This window comes from Tinamus guttatus, unplaced genomic scaffold (assembly GCF_059628265.1).
Source record: "Tinamus guttatus ecotype Peru unplaced genomic scaffold, ASM5962826v1 Tinamus_guttatus_pri_ptg000027l, whole genome shotgun sequence".
NCBI lineage: Eukaryota > Metazoa > Chordata > Aves > Tinamiformes > Tinamidae > Tinamus > Tinamus guttatus.
In genome coordinates, this window is record NW_028288561.1 from 3,439,945 (window position 1) to 3,462,846 (window position 22,902).

Consider the following 22,902-nt stretch of genomic DNA (forward strand, 5'->3'; position numbering starts at 1 on the left):
ATGTTTAAACCTTTTCAAATTACAGATTGGTGTCCTCGACAAATGCTCTCTCATCCTGAGGTCACACTTTTAAAGACAGACGTCAAAACCTGCCTTGTAAATTATGTGGGTACCTGGCGGGTGGGAGGGCTCGGGGGGCAATTACGCAGCGCTCGGCAGCAAGAGCCTGTAATACCAGTGTCTTTAATATAACCGCAGGCAACTAATAAACCCTCAAAAGCAAGTGATGGAGAGGGAGGGCATGGGGCTGCCTCCCCAGCAGGTTGATGCCAGGTGACACTATGAGCATCTTGCTCAAGCCAGCCCGGTTTTTAGCCCGGTCTGCAGTGGCAGGAGGGCCCCATGATGACTGACACAGCGGGACGTGCTCCTGCCTACACCTGGGCTTGGGGTAAGACCCCTCTGGGGAGGTCTGGGGAGTTTTGTGCCTCTAAAGTGGCTCTGGAGGCCAAGAGGCCCAGTGCTGCACCACGTGCTGCATCCCAGAAGCAATCTGGACATAGCGCTACATCTTCCAGCTCCGCTCCCCACTGAGCTCTAGGCTTTCTGCCGCTCTTAACCCTAATTTTCCGCCAAGTCTTTGGGGCGAATGGTGGGAGATGGTGTTTCCGTGTGTGTGCCCATATATTCCTTGAGTTTTGCTGCAGTCTGGCTGGATAGGGGGTTGCAGGGATGTATCCTGAGCACCCCTAGAGCTGAGCTCTGTAGGGAGGGAAATCCCTGCACCATCCCAGCTGCCCGGAGCGGGCAGCACCGCGTCGGAGCCGCTGTGTCCCCGGAGCCCGCTCACCGGCTGCGCGTGCAGCTACTCACTTGCCAGGAAAAGAGCGCTCTGACAGACTGCTTTTCTTCAGAATAACAAAACAACGAAACGGCAGCAAAGCCAAGAACACTGCGGTGGTGACGGCGAGCGTCTGGCTTTCATCCCCCAAATAGCATCGGCCAGTGCCCAGGTTTGAGCCGGCTGCAGACGCCACTGTGCAAGCACACAGAGCTGGCAGATGTTACTTTTGGTCGATAGATCCCTTTAAACAACAGCACCTTTCTCTTTGAGTGACTCTGCCTTTGCCTCGTAATTTCCCATTTCTCCCGCTTTTTCCCGTCTTCGTGCATTGGCTGTGGAGGATGTTTTCTGTGAATAGTGACCCTGGGGGTTACAAAGTCGAGTCTGAGCTCCTCTGAGCACCCCAACAGCAGGAAATGTCTTGGGAGCGCTGGGGAAACTCTACAAAAGGCACCCCCTACCCCCTTGCCTTTCCTAGGACTGTGTCCCTTGCCAGGAGCACGATTTAGTGGGAATCGTGGCTTGGTGCAGAGAGAGAAGGAGGATTTGGGAAAGGCAGATTAAGAGATCCATTGCATCTAATAACATATGAAAACGGTGGGTTTAATCAAGCTCTGCTCAGGTGGCAACAGCAGCATATTCGTCGTGGCAGGAGGGATCCAAACCCCTCCTGGAGCAGTTGTGGCCTTGGACCGCGCTGCAGCAGCCTGGGGAAAAGAAGCCTTCGCTGTCACTTTGACAAAGCGATCCTGCTGCTTTGCTGCTGTTTGTGTTAGTAATATTTTAGCAATTTTCGAGAGCTGTTTTGTTTTAGGGACTGGAGAGGTAAACTGTCAGCGCTCAGACCTCCCCGCAGCGCAGGGAGGCATCGCAGAGCGGGAGCTTGCGGCCTCCGTCCTGCCCCTCGTCTCTCCATCATCTGCTCCCTCCCGATGGGAACGGGAGCCTTTGGAAGCTCGGTGCTTTCACTGGGTTTTGGAGCAAAAGCTAAGGGTGAAGGAGGGACTGGATTTGGCACTTCAAATAAATAGGAGCTGTGCCTTGTCGTGTCACAGGTTCATGGAAAGCATAGTGGATATTGTAAATAGGGTGGCAGCAAAGCACTGGGGGGAGCAGGGCCCTTCCAAAGGGAGGAATTTCTACCAGGAGCCTCCCTGGTTGCGGCTCCTCTCCAGGCACATCACTGTGCACAGAGATAAATGGCAGATGAGCAAGAACCCAACACACAAACATTGCGAAATCCAGGGAAGCTGCTGTAGAAGATGTGGAACAAACCCATTTTTCCTTATTTTCATGGTTCTATCAGATTTTTTATTTTAAACTTTAATTACATTTATCAGGGCTTTGTGTGTTGGCGGGGGGAGGAGAACTGAAAAGGGAAGAATTTCAAAAGCTTCCCAAAAATGTCTGTAAGTGAGAATAAGTCTGGAGAAATCAACATTTCCTCAGCACATCACCTCATGCTGACCATTCCTGCTCACACCTCCCGAGCAAGACGGGGCTCTCCCTGCTTTAGTTCCCACTCCATGTCTTGAGCTCACCCTGGTGATCCCTGCCCTGGCGCCGGGGCAGCTGCTTTTCCATTCCCTCTCCTTCCAGACTCTCTATCTTCCCGAGGTTTTCCGTGAGGCCTGAGATAGGATCAGCACAAGCCTGGGCTGAGGCTCCCCTCAGTAATTTCCTGCAGGCGCTTCTGCAATGACACAGAAAGGAGTCGCTCAGGACAAAACCTTATTTATGCTGCCTGAGAGTGTACAAAGCGTTAGAGGAAATGAGATAACCAGCAAACCTGGCCACACGTCTGTAACGGAGCAGAGCTGCAGGGTGGCAACTCCGGCGTGACCAGCTTGTTCCCTTCAGAGGTAAGGGATGGAGCCATCCTCCTGTGGGGACCTCAGCCCTGTCCCAACAGACCTGTCCCTGCTGCTCCCGCCAGGAATCCCGCTGCCGTGCGGTGCTGCCTCCCTTCCTTGCTGTTGTGGAGACGCTGTCCCGGTGTTCCCCATCCTTTCGGTGTCTCCGTGGCAGCCAGGGAGGCCAAGGTCAGGCCGACCACCCGCAGGACGTATCCTGCCCGTGCCCAGGTCCTCCCTCACGTCCCCTTTTTAGCAGAATTGAAAGCTGAATCAAAGAGAAAAGGGATAAGTATCCCTGGTTGAAGCTGAACGTGTAACTTTTTATAAGCTCATCCGAACACCCTTTGGCTTGCAGAACAGCCGTGGGGCGACCACGGACCAGCTCCAGGATGTGTCCACTCCTTGCTGTCCTTGTGCTTTAAGTAACCGTTTCCTAAGCCAGTCCATAGTCCACATACTGGTCCATGGACCCAAGAATAGAATAAAGCTGAATTTGCCCAGAAGCTAGTAGAAAACTTAACCTTAAAGCTGTGAATCTCACTAGGTCTTGTCAGCAAAACTCTTCTGAGAGGAAGGTGACTTTATGGAACAGCGCAGGAAGCAATACCAAAGGCGTTACATTAAAAAAATAATTGTTTTCGGCATGGCATTTTTACCAGCGAACCTGTTCCTCATGGTTGCCCAGCAAAGGACAGCACGCAGAGCAGTGTGAAGAGCACAGCGCAGAGCCCGGCACGCACCACGGTGCTGCTGCCCCTTGCTGCCCACCAACGTGACAAGTTACAGCTTGGGAATTTCGCATCCAGGTGGAAACCCTTCCGAGACACCCGGATCATGAGTAGTCTGCAGTTTTCACATGAATTATACGCTGCAGCTTGCAGTCTTCAGATTAACCTGTAGCAAAAGCGGGGAGCAGAGCAGAGCTGCTGGTCCTGGAATGCCAGAGAGCAGCAAGCTGAGCCTAGCGCAGGGACACGAATGCCCCTCACCAAATTGGGGTTTTTGAAACCCCACTTTGTGGGGTGGAACTTTTGTTCCGCTTTGTTTCTACCTAACACTGAAATAATCAAATCACCTCCTGTTACTGGGTTTTTAAAATGCATGTGTCCAAAATGATCTGCGCGGTTCGAAGGGGGTCTCTGCGTGATGGGGTGGGCATAGGAGGTGGCTGAGGTCAGGATGAAATGCCTGAATCATGCTGGGACTCAGAGGTGACCTCTGGGAGCTGCAGTGAGCCCGGGGAAGGTGAGCAGTTCAGGAACCAGAAAATGGGGCTTTGAAGTTAATATACCCTGTGGCAGAGAGCAATCAATTGAGAGAGAAGGAAGAGAGTAAGAGAAAAAAAGAAAAAAGCCCATTCAGGGAGGCAGCAGGAAGGGCAGCTCCATAAAGCAGAATTATTGCATATATAAGCACCCCCTTCTTCCTCCCTGTCTCTTTCCTGGGGCTGTGCATGGGGCAGACACACTCTGAGGAGGCAGGAGCAGATGCTCTGACCCGACCTGCAGCAGGTTGGCTGGGATAGTCAGTTCCAGTACAACTCCTGTGAGGATGCTTTCTCCTCCCTAGGAAATAAAGGAAATCAGGAAGCCAGTGTTAGTTTTTCTCATGAGATTGTCCATTTAGGACTGCCCTGGGAATTGCCCCAGCTCACGTAATGCATGCAGAGCCTGAAGGTGCTTGGGTCTTTCATTTGCATCTATTCTGTGCTAGATTTCAAGCAGTAAAAGGATATTCCAAGATCCATTGGTTGTTCCTATAAATTTATTTATCTGAAAAATGGAGGGGTTCTTTTTTCCTAATATTTTGTCCCTGTTTAACCCACTCCTAATGTAAACTGCTTTTTCTTTTCGAGTTTGCAGTGATTTTCTCCCTATGCTGTGCAGCTTCTGTCAATCATTTCCAAACATGCTGAGTTCTCATAGAAGTAGCTTCTTACCAGAGCAGCTCCCAGTAGCTCACACTCAGACAGCAGGTGATTTTCAAACGTTTTGTCAATGCGACATGCTGGAGCTTATATACTTTTAAAAGACCATCACTTCATTTTGATCTTCAGATCTCCCCCTGTTATGGCTTCTCAGCACTTTGTGCTGCACTGCGTAACATGGACAGAGACTCTGTGTTCTGGTAACAAAACTACCCACATTTTTAGCAGTATTTGGGCTCTTTTCTGCCACGTGCCGTCAGCAAGCGATGAAGGTGGAAAGAGTTAAGCGCAGCGCTCTGAAAGGTGGGATCTGCCCAGCTTGCCTTGCCGGAGGAGCAGGGTGCTGGAGCATCTGCCAGGGCTCGTTAGGGATAATGCAACCTGATTGTAGCCAGAGCTTTATCCGGTGGCCAAACGGGCACACGGGGCGGCTCGTGTCCGACCTTGTGCGATGGCACCGGCTCCCGGAGGGAGCCACCACGGAGAGGAAGGGGCTGGCGCCTGCCGGGACACTCGCAGCACAGGGACACACGCTGCGGCCTCCGCGCCGCTCCAGGGAACGGTTATTTTTTGCTGGCCAAGCAGAGCTTTCACTCAAAATCAGCGGATACAGACAGCATTAGAGCTGCTTTGCTGGAGCGGCTTGGGAGCTGAGTCAATCCGCCAGAGCCTTGCTCTGCAGCGAAAACATTCAAGAGAGCAGTGGGCCAAGATGAGGACTGTTCAGTTGAACTGTAATGAAATTTCAGGAGAACAGGGCAAAAAAAAAAAAAGAACAACCTCGTGGTCTGGCCCCAGCTGACACTTGGTATGTGTTTTGCAAACCCCAGAGCTGTCATGCTTGCAGTCTAGCTGATGTTGAGATAAAGGAACCACATGCTGAACAGAAAATGCCAAGTTTCCCAGGACATCAAAACTGCACGTGTCCCTCAAATGACAAGTCTTCGCTTTGGCAAAGAAAAATCAGGCTCTTCAGTTTGCTTCTCCCCCAACATGCCATGTTAGCCTGTGTTTGTTTAGCGAGCAGTTACTAGGAGGCCTTAATAGTATTAAAAAAAAAAAAAAGAAAAAAAAGTGAGATTGGGTTTTATTATTCATAGATGGAGGTCGGGAGGAGATGGAAAAACAGTGTTAACGTAGCCAGCAAGTTCAAGTAAGGTTCAACTTGGCAATTCCAAAATCTGCTGCTATGATAGTGAGACAGTCAAATCAGCTCAAATTTAAGAGCTCAAGGAGGCTCAGCTTTTCAAGTACATTTGTAACATGAGTAATTCCTGCCTAATTCCACTGCAGTATACAGTGTGGTATCATCCAGTATTAACTTGGAAAACACAAACAAAAAAAGGCAAAATAAATTCTCCAAAGCCTGGCTAAGTGTATCATTTCCCCCTTAATCACAGAGGTTGATCTTCGCTGTTCTGCACATGCATTGCAAAATGATGCACCCCCAGGCACCCTTCATCTGCCATTTATGGCAAAATCTGCTTCCTCCTCCCTTGCCCCTTTCCTCTGTGCATTCCCTAAAAGTCAGGACACCTGTATGCTTCCAATGGTGCCAGGTGGCTTTTATCAGGATGAAGGGCACAAATTCAACAGAACAGCTGTAAAGACCTAGGGAAAACATAAAAACTCACCTGTGCTACCTCTTGTCCTTTTTGCTCAGTCCCCTTCTTCTCTGGTTTCCTAAATATTGCAGAAGGTGGTAAAGGAAAAGTAAGTTCTTTGCGTAAATGTGTATATATATATACATAAAATACTTTACCTGCTAGGATGGGATGGGATGTAGTGATAAAGGGAAGGTCATCAAAAAAGATTTTGAAATGATCAGAAAGCCAGGGGTTATCCAGCACAGGAGATGTCTTTTTCCAGGAATAATGAGTGCTTCCAGGTTGCTAGTTGATGCTTAAAGTAATTTGAGGCTTTTCAGAGCTCAGTAAAGAGTTTCACAAACAGTAAGCATGCATTTCATGGACTTCAGTTTCATCTTGTGTATTTTTAGCTCAAGTGCAACAAAGTTGTTTTACTGAACTGAGACCAAACTGTCTAACTGAAATACTGACACAGGGTTTTTTGTATTATTTTCAAACATACTCTGTATCTGCTATTTCTATTTCCTTCTTGTTAAGACCTCATACTAAGGTGAATAATTAATTGCCAAGGATTAGTTTTTTGCCTGTTTTTTTTTGTTTGTGTGCAGTTATTCATTGTTATTAAATATGTGCTGTATAATCCAGCGTTTAGTGCTTATAAAGAGAAGAGCCATCTGTGTTTGAGATTAAAACCCTTTTTGCTTTGTACTGATGTCCCCACAAAGGCTTTGTGATTTACCATAGCTAGAAGAACGCGTGGGGAGTCCAACCTTGGGAGGAAAGGACCCTTGTGCATGGAAGCCTATCCAGGAACGGGATCGAAGTCTCTGTGCCTGGTACAAGCCCTGCCTGCCCAGCACACGGACACGTGTCAGCATCGCGGAGCAGACGCTCTCAGGAGAACAAGAGGCTTCATGAGTGGAAGCCAGGGTCAAGAAGAGGATGAGAAGTTGGAGGTTTCTCCCCCATGGTTCTAGTTACCTATAGGCCTTTGCATTTGCATGTCTCTCTCTCGTTTTCCCTGTTTTTTCTTTTTTTAAAAAAAAAAGTCAGCTTTTTGCAAGCTACATGCAAGGAATAGCGGCTAGGAGCTTTTTAGCTGCTGGCTAAAAGCAGCCAGGGCTAGTGCCCAGTTTATTAAATAAGCACAGGGTGTTGCCTTTTCTTGTGAACCTATGGCATTTTTCTCTTCCTGCCAGGATTCCGTATGTATTTATGTATGTGATTGATGTTGGTTAACTAGATTTGCCGTTTCTCCTAGCTCATCTTGGGGTGAGGGGGTGGAAAATGCTAAGCAGGTCATAATTTTTGCAGATAAAACATTACTTGAGTGCTGCTTTAATTTCTTTGCCAAGGGGTACACAAGTAGGGTGTTGGTGGCTACTTCTACCTCTCTGCAGAAAAACTCATAGCACCTTTGGGAAAAAAAAAAGAGTGCCAGTGGATCTGGCTACTCCTCCAAAACTTCCACGCTGTAATTCAAAGAACTAATGCGCCTCAAATTTGAAAAGAAACAATATCAGTTCTTCTCATGCATATTCATGGGAAGAAGACTGGTTTGGCAATCAAGCTAATTACATTTAGTTGATTTCAAGCTACCCTGGCACATTGCTGACTGGATTTGACCATAGAAAAAAGTCTCCTACAACTGCTCCACACAATACCAAGGCTTTAAACTCTGCATCCCCTGTAAGTAACATGTGAGGCTGAGCAGGCTCAGGACAGGAGCTCTGTCTTTCTCTGGTGTGGTGTCATATCAGAAAAGCCCTGAGAAGGGCAGTCTTCCCAGGAGCTGGCCTTGCCAAAGGTTGATTATTTTACTTTTTTTATCAGGATGCCTGAACTCAAACTTGTGGGCTACTGTGTAGAGAGCAGGGAAAGCAGCTCTACCTGGAAGGTCAGCCCCAACCTGCACTGATTTTTGTCTGGGGAGGTGGCCTGAAATCGGACATTGGTCACAGCTAATGGTTTGCCACAGTGCCAGGAAAAAGGAGGGGAAAAAAAAAAGAGGAGGGGGGAAAAGGCTGCTACAATGCTGGGATAGCTGCAAGCGACACCAACTTGTCACCAACATGTAACTCCAGTGGCTCCTCTGCTGTTTTCTTCTTGTATTTTATCTGTATTGGCAGGTAAAGCCATCTTTTAGTATCTCGCTTACCAGAGCAGATATCCTAGAGCACTTCTGCTCTCGGAGCCACTGAATAATTTAGGCTAGAAGGGGCCTCACATCCACCATCTGCCCCTACTTGCTTTGAAGGCTACAATCTGATGGGTTTTGTTGATTTGCTGTGTTTTAGTTAGAATCAGATTTTGGGGTCTAGCACCCTCATATGGTAGATCCTGGCAGGACCACAGAGGGAGAATGTGGGCAAAAAATGGTAACCTGGACAGGTGAGGAATGAGGAAAACTAAGGCAGAAAGAGCAAAGCAGGAAATGAAGTGCATACGAAAAGTCTTAATAATACAAGGGATCAGGAAAAAAAAATACTATTTAACTAATTAAAAGTGCCTGCAGAAAGTCATGAGATTTGATTTCCTGCAGTGACCACTGAGTGTTTAAGAACAGATAAGATTTTCTCAGTGTTGTCCTTGGGGTTTTTTTTCTGGTGATAGTCCTTTTAGATGTCTTTCAGGGAAAGAATAGGTTATGAAATCCTCCCATTTCTGCTTGGGGAACATCCTTCCTTAGACATTTTCAAAACTCATCTGTGCAGGACATGGAGGAACCAGCTCTAACTTCAATTTAGCCACCACAGTTATATATGCTGATTACTTCTGGCATAAAAGATGTTTTACCAAACAGTGTCTTCCTGGACAGAAGGCAAATCAAGGCGGGGGGAAAAAGGGAAAATTCAGCTTCCATGTACCATGTGTTTGTTTTTTAAATTTTCCCCACGCTAAAGTAGCAGAAACAGGACAGATGCTTCTGTCTCATCCTTTCCTGAGCACTACCACTGTATTGATATCTATTGACAGCATGTGCCTTTGAAATCTGTCTTTTCAGTATTTTCATTCATCTATCATTTCCTTCTTCCTCTGCATATCATTTGCATCTGAGCTTTACACCCAAGGAAGACTGACATCATTTAGAATTTAGAGGACTTGATAACTCTGACATCTAAACATGTTTTTAGCAGCATTAAGGAATTTGCAGACAAACATGCTTGAAGGCTACTTTTCTGGCTACTTTGAGTCAGCAGCAGTAGTGACAGCAGCTCTCTGGGATGCCTTAAGGTAAAGAAGTCATTGACATAAAATCATCAACATCCTTGTACTCTCCTTTAAACCAAAGAGCGACTTGCTCTTCAACAGATAAATTACTTACAGCTGTAATTGAAATCAATTAATATTCAACCTGGGCTCTGCCAGACAATGGCAAAATTAAGAGCTTGGACATTTCCAAGGGAGAATATAAATGGTTATCTCTTGGCTTTCCTTTTAAGGGTTTTATACTCTGCAGTGCTTACGGATGAGTAAAAGGGTTTGAGCTGGTGCAGACTGCAGGTGCTGGCCCTTGTGCTATAGGGCTGAGCAAGCTGCCCATGTGGTGGCACCTGCCCCTGCAGAAGGCAGGTCCCAAGGGCCCTGCTGAGGCTGTGCATGGGCATGCTGTGCCAAGTGGCACATCAGGAGAGCTCTTAATCAGGGGGGTTTATTTCACAGAAATCAGCAGGACTTAAAGATTTGGTTAAGGATTCACAGTTGCTTAATTTATCTTAATATTCTGCCATGGTTAAAAAGCAAAGCAAAGTTCTCTTGGTTCCCTTGGCACCCCCATCTGCAAGTTTGGCCTTGTCTTCATCCAAGAAGCAAGGGCTGCATCCCCTTATGATCTCAATCTCTTCTAAGAAAGCATTCTGCAAGGCCAATGGTCAGAAATATGACATTCACCAGAAATGACCATTTTCTATGAATGTTTTCAGTTTATAAATATGTAAGCATTTTCTAGTGAAAAGAGATTTCCTAAAACAAGTGTTTGCCAATCAACACTACAGACATGTGTAGCTGTCATGAGCATGAGACATTATCCCTGTGCAGAACTGAAGCACAGGAGGCGGGGGAAACTCTCCTCCTGTTTCCCCACTGCGGAGCATGTGGGATATCACTTTACATACACTGTGTTCTGTATTTCCCAGAGCTTGGAGAGACAGAGTTTGGCATAGATGCAGCAGGATGGAACTGGGCAATCTGACTTGAAGTATATTGCTTGCTTGGGGAAATAGCAGGATTGCAGGAGAAATCCTTAGTAAATGGAGCATATGAATGAAACCTGGCCCTGATGCCAAGTTTATTCTGCAGGCCTTGATGGAGCTAAAAAAATGCATTAGACAAACCATTATTGAACTTCTTGATTACATAACAATTTCCTCATCGTATTTCCAAGAATATTGGATCTATATTCAAACACCATCCTACTCTCTCCCACATACCACCCCTTCTCCTTGCTACCTCAGCTTCATTGCTGAGTATGATTACAGAAAAAGTATAGGGCATGTTGCCATGAGCAGAAAGATCTCAGATGCTTACCCTGAGATTTTAGAGCCATCTATGGGATTTGGACAGCAAATTCTCATCAATTTTAATGGCTTTGAAAATTTCAAGTCTTATGCTTTGGCCTTAGTCTCTAGTAATACAAACAAGGCACAGTAAAGCAATAAATGCTACTCAACCCAAAGGTTGGGTTAGTCTCTGATGCCTGAAACTTACCCAGATCTGTTCGGTCTAGAAGGTGGCATGCCTGATTTTGCTGCCCACAAACTTCTGCCACCACAAGCTCAAGAAAGACAGGAAATTCCTGAGGAAACTGTCATCTCTGTGGCAGGACTCTTTCCTCTAAGGACAAGCATGGAACTTACCAACCCGAAGGACCATGTGCTAAATTCCTAGGGCCACTCTCACCCAGCTGCAGGATCAGGCTCTGTACACAGAGATGTGTGCCAGGTGTTGCCTGTCTAGCATTGACAGGGAGGAAGGTTGGTTTCTTGCAAACCTGGTTTGTCCATTCTACTTTGGGGAGTAGCAGTTGCACACAAACTGAGTACGCTTACTGATGCAATCAGCTTGCTTGTCTCATTTGCATGTGTAATAACCAGCCCATATGTGCAATCATACTAATCACTTTGAGGCAACTGCTTAAAATTCATTCAAAGCCTTGCCCTGCCTACCCTTGGGTTATTTAGCTTTCACAAAGGAATCATAGCAGAAACCCAGAGATTTACTCCATAAAAAATCTTTGCAAAACAGTCAGTTCAGTGGAGAAGTTTTTTTCTGGAACCCTGCCTATACATACTGAGACATGCACTACAAGCCAGTGCTATCATTAGGAGCCCATTCAATGGGTCCTGCAAGTCGTTTAGCAAAGAACTCAATAAGGAATTACACAATCTATGGTGTGGTGATACAGGTAAAATTTAAGAGCAGGCACGGAAACAAAGAACAGGGAGCTATACAGCTTCATTCCTGCAATCTCTTGGAGGAAACGGTCTGAATATCATGCAGGGAAAGATTAGTCTTAAGGCTTATCAGCTTTATGAGCTGTTCAGGCTGTCTGTGATGTGGTGACACCTGTCCAGCAAGACCTGGCCTGTCAGTCTCCTCTAATGAGCTATGATGGCCCCAGTGCAGGAACGGAATGGATTAGCCCTCAGGCATGTGCTGTTGGAAGAACATGGGTTCCTTTCCTGCCTTTGCTGTTGATGTGGCCTGGGTCAAGCTTGGAAAGAAATGAGAGAACGTTGGGAATTATTTGCAAAGACTGTCTGCAGCACAGACATCTCCAGGCATTCTTGGTGGTGTCTACGCCTTTCCTCCAGCTTCCTGTATTCCATCATTGACAGCAATTCCCAAATTTGCCCTACCTTCCCTCCTGCCTCTGGACACCAAGTCCACCGTGGCAGATGGCCGACTCAGACCCTTTGCCATCTTAGCACTTCATCAGGTTTTAAACTGTGCGCTGAAAACACGAATGCTGCCAAGGTAGAGACTCAATGTGGCTGTGATGGGAAACCCGATTAGGTAGTGGTTTCCATAACCTGACATCCTATCAGATTATACAGCCCCGTGCCACTGAATTCTCTACTAATGGTGGTTAGCAACTGAAGATGGAATTTGCAGCTTGGCGTTTTTTAGGGGGTGATGGATGCGACCAGGACAAGGCATGAGAAGGAGGAAAGTCCTTTATGGCCCCTCTGGAGATGCTTCACCTTCTTGTTTTTTACACTTTCCATCTCTAAAGTGTTTCAACTACCTGAAAACCATCACCCCACATTTAGAAGTTTGTCATAGATTGATGAGCTTCCTCAAGATAAATGATTGCAGTGGATCAAAAAGGGGGAAACCTGTATCTTAGGAGCACAGGTGACATCTTGCTGCCACTTGCAGGAGAAATGATAAATGTCTCTTGTTGTTTATTGCTCAGCTCCATGGCCAAATCTGCTAAACTAAAAAATAATTTCACCCTCAGATCTCCTAGTTCTCAAATTTATGTTCACCTGGCATTGCCTTGATCTTCAAAGCAGAAAAGTATATCAAAGGAAACAGAAGGTTTGACACCAATTACTGCTGCTGGATGCCATCCACTGAATAAAGATGTAGTGTTAATATTTACATTGAAAGTAAGGGAGATGAAACACACTAGGTACATCTAAGTCTACAAGTAAGCCCTTCAGTGTATAGTAGGAAGCGATAAAACCCAGAAAGCAATTGGAAAATTACCACTGAAAACATCTCAAACCTTCAGAAATCTTGGGTAGTAAAAAAATCACAGCAAAAAGGGTCTTCTAAGAAAGTTAATCCAGTTCCCTGTTTGTCAGTGGTATTTGTTTGGTCTCAAGAGAATTACTTTAAAAAATAAACATCAACTAGTCTGCATCTAAATTTTGCTTGGCTTCAGCACAAGACACTTATCTTCCATTTTATTCCCATGAGTTTGAAACTGGAGTTCATACATTCTTCCCTGCTTCCCTTTTTGCCTCTTCCTAGGCTTTTTCCTATCTTTTTTGTAGGAATCCCAGGTTTTCCTGCAGCTCCTCTAGCTGATTCAGCTGAGAAAGTGTCGTTTCAGCAAGCTCAAAGCTCCACTGCTCTGGCTTCCTCCCCTTGTCAGGCACATGCACCTCCCTGGTCCTTTTTATGGTCCTTTGCTAAGCAAAGTAGTACTTGGTTCTGGATCAAAATGTCTCTGTGAGTTTTGCCTCATTTCTTACCTCTTTGTTCAGTCATGTAAGTGCATAAGCCACAAATAGGCTTAAATGGTTTAATGAAGCTGATTTTTGTTTCTAGACAAGTTTCATTCTTCAGATTAAATTGCTAGGTCCGCAGTGTCATGAATGAATCAGAGTTATGTAGTGCATTTTTAGTGAGTTGAAAGGATAACGTTTTTAATAAATTGATTTGGTTTTTTTTTTTCTTTATCTGCAAGTGGATTTTAAAACACTTTTTGAAATCAAAATATCAAAGTGAAATTTTGATTTTTTTGAAGGCATACATACTTATTTTTTTAAAAAAAACATAGTTTAGGCTTTGTATGTTAATACAATTCAAATAGAGCTTCCAAGCTTTGCTGAACACTTCTACCCTTCAGTCTTTGCAGAAGAGGCAAGGCTCTACCAGCAAAGGTTGTGGGGTTTCCAAATTGTATAGGATCAGATATTTCTCCTACAGCAGCAAGGCCTCCATAGCTTGTTCCAGTCTAGTGACCCTCCATTTAGGGAGATATATATCCTGATAGTTAGGATGTCCGTGCTGGATTTGGCTGAAGAGAAGTTATGCAAGTTTCTTTCTGTAGTGTCCCAGATGGTGATAATTGTGTTCTGGCATGGTGAGGTTGGCTAAGAGATGTCGTAGTGAAGAAATCTAAAATCTAGTAATATAGACAAGGAAGAAAGCAGACAGAGAGCTAGTCAGATCTGCAACTCACGATGCAAAAGTGTTGTCATGAGTTTCATAATTGCTTAATGGTGCATTTAGCCATCACACACACAGGTTTCTATCGACTTTATATTGTTTTTCTTTCAAGCAGAAGAAAAGCCACCATAAGGAGCCAACTTACACTGCCATAAATACATAAAAGCATTAGTCACATATATGAGCATTTTGAAATTGTTTCTGTACTTTGGCAGTAGCCTAAGAAACTAGGTATATTTCTACCCTCTTAATGAGTTAGAGAAAGAATACACCGGGAAAAAAAAAGATGCTCCTTAAGTTGTCTGTCAGCACTAGGCCCTCTTCCTCAGGAGAAAAAAAAAATTGTATTTAAGTATTTAAGAAACAGCGAAGTGAATCTAGTCAATATTAAAATCTCTATGCAACAGGTATGTTGCTGACTTTATCCCAAGAGTAGGTTTCTGACAGTGACCGAGCTCTCCAGTAGTTGGACCTGACCTGTTTGACTATCTTAGGGCTGTACAACTTGATTTGCTTGAACAAATTTGCTCTTTCCCCTGGTTGTGGTGAGGGGCTGCCATGGCTATGCAGTCCCACACACAGTGGCTCAAAATTCAAAATATTTTGGAAAGCTTGGAAAAGTTTTTATGTCCTTCATGACAACCAGGTTTCAAATTAGAGATTGGTCATTCAAAACGTGCATTATTTTTGCACTTATATGGAGTATACTTATCTCCATAATTAGCCAGAGGCACCTGTAATCACAAATGTAACCATGCATTAAGTGGAGGGCATCACTGCGTATGAGTCTTGCATTCACAACTGCGTTCCTGCTTGCTTAGATTTCAGGGCCTGTTGTCCAGACAGACTTTGGGCACCTAATTAGTAGTTAATCGAAAGCTCCTGTGCAGTGAACTGTCTCCCAGCCCTCCTGGAATCCCAGCTGCTTGGCACAGCCTTCCTGAATACATAGAGATGAACACGGACGATGCTTTACCTCCTTTCTACATCTAATACATTTGAAACCAGTTTCAAAATTAAATCTCTTCAGGATGCATTCGTTATCTGAGCAGAGCTAGCCTTGAAATGCTTAGTACAACCATGTGCTAACGATAATGATAGCGTAATATACTATGAGATGAACTCACTGTTTTCTCTTTCCTTTCCAGATTTTGGCAATCATTTCCATCATGTTTATTGTACTATCTACAATTGCCTTGTCCCTTAACACACTTCCTGAACTACAAGGCATGGATGAATTTGGGCAGACCACAGATAATCCTCAGCTCGCCCATGTGGAAGCGGTGTGCATTGCATGGTTTACAATGGAATACCTCTTGCGGTTCCTATCCTCGCCTAAGAAATGGAAGTTTTTCAAAGGCCCATTGAATGCTATTGATTTGCTAGCTATCTTACCATATTATGTCACTATCTTCCTCACAGAATCCAACAAAAGTGTACTTCAGTTCCAAAACGTACGAAGAGTGGTCCAAATCTTTCGGATTATGAGAATACTCCGGATTCTAAAGCTTGCCCGCCACTCAACGGGTTTACAATCCTTGGGGTTTACCCTGAGGAGGAGTTATAATGAGCTTGGTTTACTCATCTTGTTTTTGGCCATGGGCATTATGATCTTTTCCAGTTTAGTGTTTTTTGCAGAAAAAGATGAGGATGATACGAAATTCAAGAGCATCCCAGCTTCTTTTTGGTGGGCAACAATCACTATGACAACAGTAGGCTATGGAGACATCTACCCCAAAACACTTCTAGGTAAAATAGTAGGAGGACTGTGCTGCATCGCTGGTGTGCTGGTGATTGCTCTTCCAATCCCAATTATTGTCAATAATTTCTCTGAGTTCTACAAAGAGCAGAAGAGGCAGGAGAAAGCCATTAAGCGCAGGGAAGCTCTTGAAAGAGCCAAAAGGAATGGCAGTATCGTCTCCATGAACATGAAGGATGCTTTCGCTCGCAGTATAGAACTCATGGACATTGTGGTCGAAAAGAATGGAGAAAGTGCAGCCAAAAAGGATAAAGTTCAGGACAATCATTTATCTCCCAACAAATGGAAATGGACCAAGAGAACACTCTCTGAAACTAGCTCTAGTAAATCTTTTGAAACTAAAGAACAAGGATCTCCAGAAAAAGCCAGGTCTTCTTCAAGTCCCCAGCACCTGAATGTCCAACAGCTAGAGGACATGTATAACAAAATGGCAAAGACTCAGTCACAGCCAAATCTTAATACTAAAGAGTCGAGTCAGCCTGGAAAACAAAAGGAAGAGCTAGAAATGGAGACCCTTCCCGGCCCTATGGTGCCCTTGCTGACCACTCGTGCAGACGGGATCATTGACATGAGGAGCATGTCAAGTATCGACAGCTTCATAAGTTGTGCTGCAGAGTTCCCAGACTCCGGGAGGTTTTCTCACAGCCCGCTTGCTACCATTCCCTGCAAGGGTGGCATCAATGTGATTCAGGAGCAGAGCAGGCCAGAGGGGAGTGGTGCCAGATTTGTGGAATTAAACCCAAGCTCTGAAGGCAGCCACCGTTCTGCTTTTTTCATAGAAAGTCCCAAAAGCTCCACAAAGGCCAGTAACCCTTTAAAACTACGGTCTCTGAAAGTCAACTTCATGGAAGAGGACACCAGCACATTAGTAACACCATCAAATGTACTGAGAATATACCCAGACCCTCTCAAGAGCAGAGGAGCTGCTGCTGCTGCCACAGATAGTTCCTTACTCTCTGACAGATCATTGATGAGTCCAGAAACCTCCATCTACACAACCGCGAGTGCTAGGACACCCCCAAAGTCACCAGAGAAGCAGGCAGCCGTAGCTTTCAACTTCCATGATGCTGGTATACATAAATATATAGATGCTGACACAGATGATGAAGGTCAACTCCTTTACGATTCAAGTCCTCCTGGATGCCCCCCAGGAAATGTGAGTCCCAAGTATGTTACAAACAGTGGTTATCTAAAGCAAAAGGACAATGTTTATAGAACAGAGAAGAACCATCTAGAAGCTGCTGCTTTACCCACCTCTCCTAAGCTGATAGGGCAAAACTGCATTTACTCTATGGAAGGTATCACTGGAAGAACCCAGGGCAATCAGGAGACTGTTAGACTAGAAAATCACATTTCCCCAGAAGTCCACGTATTACCAGGTGGCGGAGGACATACTAACACACATGATCAAAGCATCTGAGACATGCTCCAAAAGAACTTACGGAGAGTTTAAAGGAATGTCTTTACAGTCAACACAAAAAGAGCTTCTGCATGGCATGAACTTGGCTGAAACGAGCCACCTGTTTCTAAGCCTGAGGGGTGGTCCAGTGTGGGTTTGTGAAAATGTCCTTTTCTGAAACAACTCTAAAGACATTGCGCAACTCGAGCGCTACAAACATCGGTCAGAAAAAAGGATTGCAAATCATGATCACACATTGATCTCCTTTCATGTTGTCCAGTGAAGCCAATGTGACCAAATATCCATCCATTCCCCTTGAACGCTAGAGCTCCTTTTGGAAATATTAACATCCAGTTTGCGTTAGTTCCATAAAGGATGCCAAGGCAGCCAGATTTGAACTCTGGAATAAATTGCTGGGGTTGGTATAAAGCTATCAAAACCACAGTGCTCACTGCTTCAGGGCAGCTGTTCCCCATCTACAGCTTTCTCTGATGGATATTGTGTCTAAAGGTAACAGGGAACACTTGCATTATTGGAAAATCCAAGTGAAAACCATTTAAAACAAATAGTGGTCTAGAGAAACCAATTATTAAAATGCTCTGTGTGTATTTAACAATACAATATCCTGTAGGACCTGACATTTTCTTTTGAAATATCAGCAGGGTGAGTTGCACCACTTGTATCTAATTCCAAACATCCCTTAGGACGTAGTGAAACTTGCACTTACCCTCTGCTAAAACCAATAGCTACCCTGGGGCCGGTGCGCAGCCCGCAGGGATGCACAGCCCACGCTGGGAAGGTGGGAATGAGCCATGCAGAAGCAGGAATCTCCGGAGGCATTGCAGCCGGAGCCGCTTCCCGGGGCCGGCGGGAGCGGGGTGGAAGGAGAGCTCCGTCCTCTCCCGGGTGAATTGGGCGCTCTGGTCCTCTGCGGGAGGCTCCCTGCCCTGCCACCCGCCGCGACCCGCGCGCAGCGACGCGCTCGCGCCGGGGACGGTCCCTACGGGGCAGTGCCGAGGGCCGGGTCAGCTCCGGGGGGTTCCCCCTTCCCGCCCATGCTCCGACTTTAGGCGTCAGCCACCATCTCGCCCTCGGCGAAGGAGAGGAACGGGTCGGTCTGAAGCTTTTTGCACCCCGAGGGGTGCAGTGAAAGATATGCAAGTGTTACACAAAAATATGCAAAACGAGGGATTCTTTAGTCACCCGCCGCGGGCCTGGTTGTGCTCTCCCTCGCAGAGCTGCCGTTCGGGGCCGATTCGTGCGCAGCTCGCGGGGTGTCGCGCGCCAGGGCCGAGCGGCTGCGAGAGACAGCAGAACCAGGCCTGAGGTTTTAGTAACATCCAGTCATTTTTAAGCAAAACAACAACAAAAGTTAAGATTTGACCATTTTAAATGAACAGAACTAGCAGCCACCAGCCTAGGTTTTTAAGATATTATTGTTTCAATAAAGTTATGTCAAATTGCGTAGGAAATAATTTGTCTTTGGTTTTTAATACTGGGGGGGAAAAGCACTTTACGTTGACTTTCTGTTGTCGTTGTTGCAATGCTGGAGTAGGATAGCAGAGTGTAACAATCAAGCACTTTAACCAAGCACTATTTTAATTTGTGCCTCCTGTCGTGACCGTGATTTGTTACACACTCGTAGCAAGTCACAACATGTCCTGTGATAACTGTGATGGTAATACTTTATGTTGTATCTGTTTCTACTGTAAAACTCGATTGTAAATAACTCTGTCGATAAGCGTTTCCTAGCCTATTTCTAAGTACCTGCCGGGGCGTGTAACTATTTGCATGCAACAGGTCTTGGAACTTGCTAATAAACGGGACTCTAGAGGATGCACACGCTGGAGGAAGATCATAAGCCACTCGAGTCCACTACATTTTGTTCCTTTCTACTGTATAAAACAAAAAAAAAGCTGTTGGTTAGTCCTGAATGTAAATGTCTGTCCGTCCAAGCTGTACAGTACTTCTGTCTGTAATCAGTAATAGTGAATGCAGCATGTACGGACAAAAGCAATAAGCACATATATGTTGTAGGAACTATTCTGGGATATGACGATAGCTTTGTTAGGTCTCTCCTCGGCACAATACTGTACACACATTGGGATTAACTCAGCGGTTGTTCAGCCGATCCCCTCATGGTGGGACGTAGCCCATGGAGGTACTTTCCTTGCAAGTCGTGCTTGCTTCCTCGTAAGGCAAAACCCTGGGTAAGGCGCGAGCAAGAACTGAGCTACAACCTCATGAATTAGCCTGCTGGCAGCAAGAGACCTCATGTCATGCAAAGAGTTACACAGGAGGTACTTGAAATAAGTTAAGGTGTCTATGCTTGCAGAATACACTCTCCAGAGCATTTACACAGGGCCAATTCCTGAGGTTCCTCAGCTTTTGCTCCGTTTTCACTCAGTCAAAACCACCATTCATCTGAATAGGCTCTCTGCCTGGTGAAGGACTTTAGGATTTGGCCATAGTAAATATAAGTGTACTTAGAGGAACTGACGTATTGCTGAGACACTAGTTAAGATTGAGTCATTATGAAACAGTAAAGTGACTTTCCAGCAGATAAGCTTTAATTACTGATTCATTCTATGGCTTCCAAGGCCATAGAGCAGCAAAGAGAAATTTTAAGAGAACAGTCTTAACGTAATCTCTATGTTTCAGTGATCATTCATGTCTGCCATCAGCACAAATGTAAAAAGAAAAGAAAATCAGGGAACATTTTTTTGATAAAGTAAATAATAGTGATTTCCAAGTTAAATATTTTTAGAGCTGATGCTTTCATGTGGAGAAAAAGTCATATTTTACATGTCACAGAAGTTAATACATTTAAATATAGCCATATAGTGTAGTATTTACCACACTTTCATCCAATTGGTTTATAAATGGCACTGACAAAAATGTATAGATCAACAATTCTATCATTTTTTAACTGATAATCAACTGGTGCAACTCTCCTTGTAACCAAAGGCCCTCTCTCTGCCTTGTGTGATCGCGTATGACACACACCTTATATCATCTATTTAGTCCTACCTTTAAAGTAGCATTTTATTGATTCACTTTTGAAAGCCAAATTCAAAAGTATCATTAAAAATCTACCTTTTAAGTCTGAATAGCCAAAGTCCTATAGATTTCTTATAGAAAGCAAATAATTTAAAATTAAGCATATAATATGCTTGAAGAGCATTTCTTTCTTATTTGTGTATGAAGATGTAGCTCTCATTTTGTGCCCAGTTAAAAAGGAAGTATGTTTAATTTATTTTAACGAAATAAAGTCTGAATATGAAGTATGTATCTATATATGTGTGTGTGTGCCTAATACACATATATATAATGTAAGCACTGGGAAATCTACTCTAAAATAAAGTTATGGTAGACCAAATCTGTACTCATTACAAAAGGGAAGGCAGTGCTTTGAAAACATAATGCTCACCAAATCCTATAGATCTAGAAAGATAATTTCATTTTATAGTTTGATACATATTTCCTAAAGCTCATGGAAGTAGGGGAAAATTATGCAATATCTCTTGCATCAAGCTAAAATGTGCAGTTCAATCACTGATATTTGGCATTCAGGTCTGTGAATTTACTGTGTATTGTGTACCAAGCAAGCTGACAGAGACTCACCTAATGCTGCAGAAGACGTCATATCTGAAAGGACTATGTATGTGTGATGTCTGTTCTTGCTTGTATTTTACACCATTAATGTCATTTTTAATACATATATAAATATATATATATAATATATATATATGCGCGGAAGGAATGGGTGCAGTTTTCTTAACCAGGAGGCAAAGATCCTTTGAGTTTTAGCCTTGAGCAAAGGAAAACAGCAGTCACTTATTGCAGTAGATTTCTCAGTGCCTTTTCTTAGAAACTTCACCTAAGCACACTTAAGGAAAAACGAGAGTCTCCTGTGAAATCCACACTTCTGAAAGGTTTGACAGTCTATAAAGGTAGAAGAAGAAGGAAAAAAAAAAAAAGAGAGATGAAAAGAAAACCAATGGAACGCACATTCCCTTTCTGAACATACCGTGTGTCAAATGCCGGGGAATATTTGTCTGTGCAAGTCACGCAGAAACAAATCCGAGGCGGATGGTTTCTTTGGCAACTATGGCTGTGATAAACTGTAGCCTTTTCTTCCCTTGCAGCTAATAAGATACACATTTCTAAGGAAAACAGTATTCTCTTCTGTAAAATTGTAATGTATTGTTAATATTTGTACCTATTGTATATTTATGTCTTGGCAGAATAATGACCGGTACAGTTTATAGTAAATAACAAGGGTATTTAAAGCTCACTGCAAAGACAAGGTTTCCAAAGCCAGGTTCTCTCTCTGTCGGTAAGCTCCATGCCACCATCTCCAGTGGTTTCTATCACTCCATTTGGAAGCAAACGGCGGAATCGCTGGATAAAGTAGCGCAGCGATGGCGAGGGGACAGCACGGAGCCCGCAGCCGCGCGAGGAGGCGGCTCCACATCAGCTCCAACAACGCTCATATTTTCTCAGTCATCCTGCCCTCGGTACTCCCAAGGAACAAGTGTTACCTTAGATTGCTCTAGAAGCACCCACTTGGGGAGAATACGGCTTTAAATAGTTCTTGAATAAAGTACAGATGTTCTAGTTACCTCTGTACCTCCTGTTTGCCATTGTGTTGGCTTTATAAGTACCTGATGTATGGAAAAGTCATGTGACTTTCATGCATTCCAGAGTAGTCTATTTTTCTGTTCAGATTTAAAATATATATATATATATATATAAAAAATATAAATATATATCTGTATTTTTAGCAAATTTATAATAGGGCAATCAAGTCAGATTTCTTCTTTTTGTATTACAGAATATATTAGATGCTTTCTTGTTCTTCATCTACATAGTGCATAATAACCTTTTTGTTATTATTTTTCCATCCTGAAACCACCTGCAACATCCATCCTGGAAGTGCGTCTGCGAAAGGTCGCTGAGTTTGTCTGATGTTGTCACGTGTTTGTACTTTCCTGTTTGTGGAACTTAAAAATAACCAGGGATTGGATATGGAAACTAAGATGTTCTTGCTGAGAAACACAGCAGAAGGCCAGACTAACCTCATTTATGGCAGTGCAAATGTCAGCAAGTGTCACTGGTTTCAGTGTTAACCATATCCTGAACTTCAGTGCAGATGTTCCAGGTTTCCATCAGTTAAATCGAGAGCATAAAGAAGAGATGGGATTTGAATTTGACTGTCCTGGTGATTGTGATGGAGTTGGGATAGGCATCAAAACTGAAAGTTCAGGGTCTTCGGTCAAGGAAATGAACTGATGATGCTCAGGGAAAGCTCCCCACAAGGTCTCTACCTTCTTGAGAGTTTTTCCTGTCTTAAAACACAAGGGCCAAGACTTTTATTTCCCAATGGGTTTTGGAACTTCTATTTTCAGTTCCAGACAAAATTCAGTAAATGAGGAAAAATAATAGGGGAACAAAATACTGAATGTTCACATTCACAAAAGGACCCAATTTGGATTTGGCTAAGGTAAAGTCCATCCATGTACCTGCTTACTTAATGATCTTGCTTTAAGGTCACATAAAGTGAATTAAAAAGAAGTCCATGAGCTAAACATATCTCTCATGGCCTGTTGAAGTTCAGCAGGACTTTTGCCCAGGTTAGACCTAACAAAGAGTTTCTGACCTCCCCATAGCTCTGCATAAA

General features: G+C 44.3%; 1 protein-coding gene across 1 annotated transcript in view; it reads left to right on the top strand.

The window, feature by feature from the left end:
* Nucleotides 1-17,976, top strand: part of KCNB1 (potassium voltage-gated channel subfamily B member 1) — a 112,150-nt gene extending 94,174 nt beyond the window's left edge. Inside the window, exon 3 of the mRNA XM_088528592.1 lies at nt 15,210-17,976. Coding sequence (XP_088384718.1) covers nt 15,210-17,240 — 2,031 coding nt within the window. The 3' untranslated portion in view covers nt 17,241-17,976. The remainder of the gene's footprint in view (nt 1-15,209) is intronic.
* The last annotated feature ends 4,926 nt before the right edge of the window (nt 17,977-22,902 follow it).